The 9,277-nt window shown below is 45.1% G+C and overlaps 1 protein-coding gene across 1 annotated transcript; it reads right to left on the bottom strand.

Annotated features, from left to right (window-relative positions):
• On the bottom strand, positions 6,942-7,750 carry FGFBP3 (fibroblast growth factor binding protein 3). The gene has a single exon (XM_018041135.1). The coding sequence runs from the start codon at positions 7,721-7,723 to the stop codon at positions 6,947-6,949; it is 777 nt and encodes a 258-aa protein (XP_017896624.1). The 5' UTR covers positions 7,724-7,750; the 3' UTR covers positions 6,942-6,946.

Here is a 9,277-nt window from a genome sequence, read left to right as displayed (position 1 = left end):
GGGGCCTGGCCAGTGGGAAGGTTGTATGCGGAGCGGTGACATCACCCCACCGGAATCAGACCATGGCCTCCATTCAGTGGCGGAATGTGGGCGGGCATAGGATGCACGGGCCCCTCGGCCTGCAGTTAACCCTGTGCGCGCCCGCGGTGGAGCATTCCCAGGCGCGTGGAGCATCGCCGGACATGCACAATATGTCACCCGGGGTGCGGAGCATCTCTCGCTCCCAAGGACCATGCTCAGTACTTTAGTTTGCTAAATTTATTTTCCTCTAGATATACTCGTGGCTCTTTTAGTGTTGCCGCCTTTTTTCCCCCACTCTCATCATTTAATCACCATAGACAGTTATATTTCTCAGGACCACGTTTTCTCAGTGCAGTTCAAATAATTTAGAAAACATTTAAGATAATCATGGGGCTAGATTAGGGTTAGGGTTAGAAAAGTTGAAAATGTAATACAAGACAAATGAACGTTTCTCTACCCTTCATCTGCATTTACCATTTGTTAGCATTTTGCCATTAGCTTTATCATATATCTGCATAGATGTTTCTCTCTCCTGAATTAGTTACAATTTCAGATCTAACATTTTGCCCTGAAATAATTCACATGAAGGAGTTGCCATAAGGACGTTTTTCTTCATAACCACAATACTGTTATCACACCTAAGATAATTAACTCTGCTTCACTAATGCCACTTAAAATAGAGGCCATATTTAAAATTTCTCAATTGTTCACAAAATACCTTTAAACTGAATTTTTTAAAAATCCAAAATCCAGTAAAATTTCATGTTTTGCGTTTGCTTTTTCTTTTTACAGTAATTATGTTATACAGTTATTATTTTCAACCTCCCTGGCATATTTCTGCAGTTTAAATTTGTGCACTGTGCCCAACAATGCACTGTGCATCTTGACCATAGTTCTGTATGCTCTGCGGTAGGGCCTTGTTGTTTATCCATATTACACTTTATTTTTTAATCCCTCATATCACTGAGAATGAATTACTAGTCAAGATTGTGAGAGAAAATATCAAATGGAACTCATAGCAGGAAAAAAACTGAAGGAAAAAAGGAAATAGAACATTTTCAGAGTGATCTTTTTATTTTTTTAAACCCTAAACTGTAGGTTAAGACCATACAGAATGTGAAAAAATATATATATAAATTCTTTAATGAATATTTAACTACTAAGTGCAGAAGTAATGACTAATCAAACCAATTAAAAATTCTAAAGAATTATCCCCTTTAAATCACAAATCAAAACCTCAAATGCTATTTTGGACTATTACCTAATGAAGAAAATTGCATCTATGAAGTCAGCAAGCTAGATGAAAAAGAGGAGACCCCTGGAACTTTTGGGGTTGTAAGGGAGTAAGGATCCTTGAAAATGACAATTACATCTTTCCAGCATGAAGATGTTCCTTGCATTACATTTTTTAAACTTAATTTTTAAAAAATTATCTTCTTGGCATGGCATGTAGGATCTTAGTTCCCCAACCAGGGATTGAACCTCACCCCTTGCATTGAAAGCACAGGGTCTTAACTCCTGGACCACCAAGGAAGTTCCTTTTTGTTTTGTTTTGTCTTAGCCCCGCTATTCGGCATGTGGAAATCTTAGTTCCCCAGTCAGGAATCGAACCTGTGTCCCTGCAGTGGAAGCACAGTCTTAACCACTGGACCACCAGGAAAGTCCCACATATATGTGAATTCATTTTCTTTGATATTTACCAACTTTGAATCATATAAAAATTATAGTTTTCATATGTATATATTAAAAACGTTTGTTGTTCAAAGGTATAGTTGAGACAGGAGGATAGGCTATTTACTAGCTTGTGTCATGATAATTTACTATTCAGACATACAGTAAGTGGGCTTCCCTCCACTGGAACTCCTGCTCCAGACTCTGCAACTGTTGGAGGAGGACCTAAAGAAGGAAATGCTACTTGGTGTGACGTCTCTGCCTAAATAATCCTCGTATTCCCATCCCTGTTTTCACAGCTCTGAGAACCAATTCTTTACCCCCCTTAGCCTCCCCTGGCACATTTCCAAAGCAACTCTAGTGGGACAGACCTTCCTTCAGATGTGCTTCTGGGTTTAGCACAGCCTACCACTCCCTGGGGACCTAGCAGGCCCCTTTTCCGGGGGGTTAAGTGGGAAGTCAGTTCGAGCAAAACCACACAGTGCAGGATGCCTTTGATCCCCACCAGCTGTTCACCTGGGGGGTTAATAGGCAACGATTGTTCCCCAACACATGCTGGGTTCAGACTTGGGAACAGGCCACCAACGCAAGTTCACAAACTCGTTAACCCTTCGCACTCTTAGAACTGAGCTCTCACTTTCAGTATTTAACAAGGACCAGGAAAGACTATGAATTTCAATTAGAATCTAATGGCAAACTTTGAGATTAAACAATAGAATGACAAAGAAACTTTTATGCTATTGATACAGAATTTTGTGAACCGGCATTCATTACCAAAATAACACACCAGTCCTGGAAATGGCAACCCACTCCAGTATCCTTGCCTGGAGAATCCCAGGGACGGAGGAGCTTGGTGGGCTGCCATCTATGGAGTTGCACAGAGTTGGACACGACTGAAGCGACTTAACAGTAGCAGCAGCAGCCTGTCTAAATGGTTATGTCTAAGTTATTTTCAAAATTCAAGAAGATCATTGACATTAAACTATAGTTATTATTTAAATGGCAAATGAAACGTTATGGCTATTAAAAGAGAAGGCATCCTCTACTATTTTGAACAAATTTATCATTAAACAGTAGCCAGATTTTGAGGGTGCAGTCCAATGCCGCTGCTGGCCACTTGCAGCCCCTGCCCTGTTACATGCTTCCAGCTGGTCCCATGAGGCTAATTATCCCTCCTGCAAATAACTTCAGCTCTCCCAACTTCAGTCCGCCCCCAGCCTTCCTAAGCCAGCCAACCTGCTTTCAGGCAAGCATGCTGTCATCTTGCACTGAGGTCCTCCTTCATTCTCAGTGACTCACTCGAAGTTTTTATAACGGTGTAGGTGCCAGCCATTCACAGTTACTCAAAACGATTTCACCCTCCAGATTTTACTGAGGGTTTATGTTGTGGATTTTAACAGGGCTTTGCAGGAATATCCAAAGCCATCTAAGAAGCTGGTTGCCTACCCACATGGTAGAGACTGTTGGTGTGAGCTCAGGAATAAAAGATGTGACTGTCCTAACCAGCTTCCTCCTCTGAGGCACACTGCAGCAATAAGTTTTGAAAGTACTCCAATCCTCTGTGTGTGTGTATTCTGTTGTGTTGTATGTTCTTTTGCTTTGCATTTTTAAATATAATTGAGAGCCCTCCCAAGCCTTGAGCAATAATCAGAAGGGAGAAAAGAGAGAAGGTGAAGAGCTGCCTCTAAATGCTGGAAAATATTTCATCCTGTGACACTCCCAAGGAGTACTGACACTTGATTAAATGTAAACTGTGACCCCTCACCCTTCTGGGGATCCCACACTAGTCATCTTCCCTTCAACCTCTCTACCTACATCTTAAAATCAATGCATAAGCGCCCTCTCCCTGTCTCCATGTGGAGAAGAATCGTCCTCATTGTGATCATTATGCGTGGGAACAAGAGAACATACAGATCAAGCCAGGATCACATGACCGCCCAGCTCAAAGGCGGCAACTGTCAACTGAAGTGCTGGTTGGTAGTTTCTGGCCTTTTATGGAGAGTCCCTGTGGTTACCTAGAAACCATGCCCTCACGTCTTTTACACTGTTTTGCACTGTGCTGCTGACAGCCCTTTGGGAGATTCTGTATTTAGCCATTTCAAGCTGCGCCCTTAATGAAAGCATTCTTTTTTTCTCTTCCTCTCTGAAACATACAACCCTGCACCCGTCCAGTCCCCAGATTCATTTTGGTTTTCCTTTGGAACTTTAGAATCAGTCTACGTAGTTCTCACACCACAAAATCCTTTTGGCATTTTGTTGTTACCATGTTTAAATGTGTAGATTAGTTGACATTTTTTAAATATTAAGCCTTCTTTAATAATAGTCATAATCACAATCCATATATGTTTTAATTTACTCAGGTCTTTCTGTTCTGCCCTCAAGTGTATTTCTGTGTTCTACATGTAGCTTTTGCATATTTTTTCATTGAGTTTATTCTTTGGTATTTTACCTTGTGTGTGTGTGTTAGTCACTTAATCATGTCCAACTCTTTGCAACCCCCCAGGCTACTCTGCCCATGGGATTCTCCAGGCAAGAATACTGGAGTGGGTTGCCATTTCCTTCTCCAGGGGATCTTCCCAACCCAGAGATTGAACCCAAGTCTCCTGTACTGCAGGCAGATTCTTCACTGGCTGAGCCACCAAGGAAGCCCAAGGTATTTTGCCTTGGCTAGTCAGAGAAGGCAATGGCACCCCACTCCAGTACTCCTGCGTGGAAAATCCCATGGACAGAGGAGCCTGGTAGGCTCTAGTCCATGGGGTCTCGAAGAGTCGGACACGACTGAGCCACTTCACTTTCACTTTTCCCTTTCATGCATTGGAGAGGGAAATGGCAACCCAGTCCAGTGTTCTTGCCTGGAGAATCCCAGGGATGGGGGAGCCTGGTGGGCTGCCGTCTGTGGAGTCGCACAGAGTCGGACGCGACTGAAGCAACTTAGCAGCAGCAGTCATTATTAGTGGTACTTTACATTATCTTAGTTCTGCTGTTGTCTGTATATAATGACCGCTGAATAATTTTAATATGGCTGAAGCAGCTGTCTTGCTTTACAAAGGGGAAAGGAGAGCTCTGGAGCCTGTTTTTAACAATTGAAATGGGGAAGAGTTTGAATGTGGTGAGTCACAGGTCACAGGAGAGACGAACTTGGGGTAAGTTCATCAAAGCTCTGAAGTCCATAAGCATCTGGTGGGAAGTAAGAACTGCTCTTTGAAGTTGTAAGAGAGCCATGGAGCTGGGAGGGCAGCTGTGGTCCCCAAGCCTCCAAAAGCAGAAACATTCTCATCTCCTTTCAAGTCGTTGTCATTGAAAGACATCTCGTCAATCTCAATGTTTTGCCAACTATGTGAAGAATGTACAGAACAGGTAAAAGTTTACATTTTCTAGGGGCTGTTCAAGGAGGGAGAAGCTCAGGAGATATTCAGTATCTGTCAGATTGTTGCATTTACAATTGTTCTTCTCACAATTAGGTCAGCCAGAAACCGTTCTATCTGGTGGTGGCTCAAATGTCTCAGAGGTTGAGCCCTATAATATAAATGAATAAAGTCAACTGAGGAGATGTGCAGGAGCAGTGGAAAAACTCAGGAAAATATATCTAAGTGCTTCCCTGGTGGTCCAGTGGTTAAGAATCCACCTAGCAACGCAAGGGACACCAGGTTTGATCACTGGTCTGGAAAGATCCCACATGCTGCAGAGCAGCTAAGCCCAGGTGCCACAACTACTGAGCCCTTGTTCTAGAGCCTGGGAGCCAAAACTATTGAGCCCACTTGCAGCAACTACTGAAGCCCACACTCCTGCAGCCCAGAGCCCCTGCTCTGCAACAAGAGAAGGCACTACAGTAAGAAGCCCTTGAACCACAATGAAAAGTAGCCCCTGCTAGACACAACTAGAGAAGGCTTGTGGGCAGCAATGAAGATCCACCACAGCCAAAAGTAATGAAATAAATAAATCTTAAGGAAAATATATCTAATCTAAAGAGGGCAGCCAACTTCAGCATCATGTTGCCATGTAGAAAGGTGTGTCGAATGTTGTCAGATCTAATTTTACACGAGAATTCAAACATCTGGCTTTTTGTATGAAATTATTTAATTTTCAATGCTGGCAACAAATCCCAATTGGGAGGAAGGGAGGAAGAGCAAAAAAAATGCTATAACTACATGTAGGGCAAACAGAGAAATGACAGGGCCCAGGTTTGCCAGTTTGTGATTTTTCCCTTATGCAGACTTCTTACTTCTTGTCTTCCCCCAGCAATTCAAGATATTTTTAGGAACTTAACTTCAGCGTTTAGTCAGAACTAGATCAAATGCAATCAAAATTTCCATTGTCCTGCCAGTTCTTTAAATCTAGCCATACAATTTCTATTGAGCACCTAATGTGTGCAAAGTCTATTATTACGTCTTATTTAAAATGGAATATGTTAACAATTACATGAAACAGATATGACTGCCATTCTGAGATGTGTGCTTACATTTTAGCTGTTTTTAAAAACACGATCAAACAAAGAGAATTGTTTTTTAAAACCAACTTCTGTAATTCACTTCTGAATTTGGAAGGTTAATGGGGAAGTTTCAGAATACCAGGCATCACTCTGTTTAAAAGCAATACTTCTAAAAGAATTCAGAGGCAAATCATCTGGAAAATCTTTTCACTGGAGTCAAGTTTGAGCTCCCATTGGCTTTGATCCCTATAGGGATCATCTATGACTGGAGACAGCACCCAAGTTCATTCTAATTCCTAAAGAGAGAAAAAGTTGGTAACCTTGTCAGTCGAGTAGATGAGTACATGAGAAGACACTGAAAATCAGTCTGGCTCAGGTTATCAATTGTAATATAAATGTGTTAAATAGTGTACGTTGTATCCTGCTTCCCACAGGAGTCACAGCATTTTAGTCACTTTTTCCCACTTCCTTTTTTCAGCGTCTCTCTCTACCCATCTTTCTCCCCAGTCTACAGTTTTTGCACATTTAAGGTATGCCTACTTACGTCTGTTTTCACTGTTTCTTCTGCTCTTAATCAGGCTCGACTCAGTAGTTTTTAACTTCTCTGCTGTCTCAGGGACTGTCCATACCCTTTACATTCCCATCCCAAGCCCCCCACCCCCACCCCCACTCTACCCCCAGTCCCCTTCTAGAACCGGTACTCTTCCCCCACTCTCCTGCACCTCCTGGCCTAGGATGCCCGTAGTCTTCCCTCCCTGGCTGGGCATAGACCCTCCCTCCCTCGCCCCCCACCCCTCTTCCCCAGGGTTCCCCAGGCCCTCGTCCTCAGCCATTCCAGAAATTGACAAAGAAGTTGCAGAGAGAGTGCCACTTCTCAGCACAGTAGGTGTCCGTGAGCTTCGCGTTCTCGTCCAGCCCATCGGGATCAGGCCCGGTCGCCAGTGGTCGCTCCTCGTCTGGGTCCCAGGCCGCCTTCCTCTTGCCCCCTTTGGGCTTCTGCTCAGAGGGCTTCCTAAATTTGGGCGGCGCGCTCGGGAGAGGCGGGGCCCCTGCCACGGGGAGGAGCGCGGGCTCTCGGGGCTGCCCCCGGCTCCTGGCCCGGGGCTTGGGATCCCGGGTTAAGCCCGCCGCCGCTTTGGGGTTGACGACCGGGAGTGCCTGGGGCACCAGGCGCAGCTCCGCGCCACGGCCCTTCTTGCCGGCGCACAGGCGGGCCTTGAGCGGCGCGGGGTCGTGGCAGGGCCGCCGCTTCCTGCGCAGCCCGCTCAGCACCTGCTTCCAGTAGTGCGAGCGGCGGGCGGCGTAGACAGCGCAGCGCCCGGGCTCTCCGCGGTAGGCGCATTGGTGGCGCGCCCCGTCCGGGCCTTCGCAGCGCAGCGCCAGCTCGCTGCCGGCTTCGGGCCCTGGGGCGGGCGGCAGGAGCTGCCAGCTGCACGTGTGCCGCTCGGGGCTGACAAAGCGGCCGGAGGAGCCGCCTGCGGAGCCCGAGGCCGATTCGGCCGCGACGCCGGCCGCCCCCTGCTTTCTCCCGGCGGCCGCGAGGAGGCAGCCGCCCAGCAGCAGCAGAACCGAGAGCGACGCTCGCCACCTCAGAGGACTCATGGCTTGTGGTGTCTGCGCTCAGGTCGGCTCTCCAGGGACCCCCTGGGCGCTTCAGCGGTAGCGGGGCCAGGAGAGCAGCATCCTTTGGTCCTGGGGACAGAGGCAGAGACGGCTACTGACAGAGTACAGGCATCTGCCAACCCGCCTGCCCAGACGCTGGTTTCCAGGGGGCAGTAGCAGCTTGCGAAAGGCCCTTCTGCAAAGTTTTCCTGAGAAAAAGCCAATTACTATCTAAACAATCTTTTTGGAACTATTTGCGCATTGAGGTTATCTCCCCAGTGCAAATACTGTAGCAAAGCGACGCCTGGTAATTACCACCTTCACCCATTCCCACCCTCCAGTAGTTATATACAAAATCGTTTCAAATTGTTCTTTGGAAAAATGCACTTTTACTGCACTTTGAACTTACCGAATTCTGGGAGAGGTGGCAGGGCCTTATTAAGGTAGAACGAATTACTGCGTGAAGGATTAGTCTGTTTTAGCCGACTCCCAGTGAATGAACAGAGTTATCAATGGAACAGAAGGGGCCTCCCCCACTACGCCCCTCCCGAACTTCTCTTTCACTGGGAGATTTCCCATCACCGCGCCACACACGCACACACACACACACACACACACACACACACACACACACACACACACACACCACACACACGATGGAAGTGATGATATAACACTTTTTACATTTTCATATAAATCTTTTTTGATTCCAGGGTTTAATCACGCGAATTTTAACGTCATTCTTTTCTTTCCTGTTACATATTTTTTCTTACTTGAACTGTATTTATTTTAATTGAATTATCGTTGATTTACAATACTGTATTAGTTTCAGGCGTACAGCAAAGTAACTCAGTTATACATATATAGCGATATTCCTTGTAAAAACTCTTTTCCATTATAGTTTATTACAAGAGATTGAATATAGTTCCCTGTGATCTACAGTAAACCCTTGTTGTATATCTATTTCATATACAGTAGTGTGCATCTGTTAATCCCATACTTCCAATTTATCCCTCCCTCCAAATCAGTTGTTCTCAGTACTCTTTTAAAAATAGGCATTCATAACTATATTTGCAGTAATAGAAAAAAAAATGTTTGAATAGCGCTTCCTTCATCTTTTAATAACAGCTTTATTTACCATTTTGCTGTGCTTAGTTGCTCAGTCGTGTCCGACTTTTTGCCACCCTACTGACTGCCAGGCTTCTCTGTCCATGGGGATTCTCCAGGCAAGAATACTAGAGAGGGTTGCCATGTCCTCCTCCAGGAGATCTTCCCAACCCAGAGATCAAACCCAGGTCTTCCAAACTGCAGGCAGATTCTTTACTGTCTGAGCTACCAGGGAAGCCCTTTTATACAGTTCACCTCACCCATTTAAAGTGTAAAATTCAGTGGTTTTTAATATATTCACAGGTGCAACTATCACTACAGTTAATTTTGGAACATTTTTATGACCGCAAAAAGCAACCCGTACCCTTTAGCTACTATACCCGCTCTCCTTTTACATATTTAATCATTTGGAAACGAAAGTTAAAACAGAAAGATCTGAGTTTTAAG

The sequence above is a fragment of the Capra hircus genome, chromosome 26, assembly GCF_001704415.2.
Source record: "Capra hircus breed San Clemente chromosome 26, ASM170441v1, whole genome shotgun sequence".
Taxonomy (NCBI): domain Eukaryota; kingdom Metazoa; phylum Chordata; class Mammalia; order Artiodactyla; family Bovidae; genus Capra; species Capra hircus.
The sequence above is the reverse complement of the archived record's forward strand: the minus strand, read 5'-3'. Positions and strand labels throughout refer to the sequence as shown.

Coding starts and splice junctions, on each gene's coding strand:
- FGFBP3 (XM_018041135.1), bottom strand. CDS start 7,723: ATGAGTCCTCTGAGGTGGCGAGCGTCGCTCTCGGTTCTGCTGCTGCTG.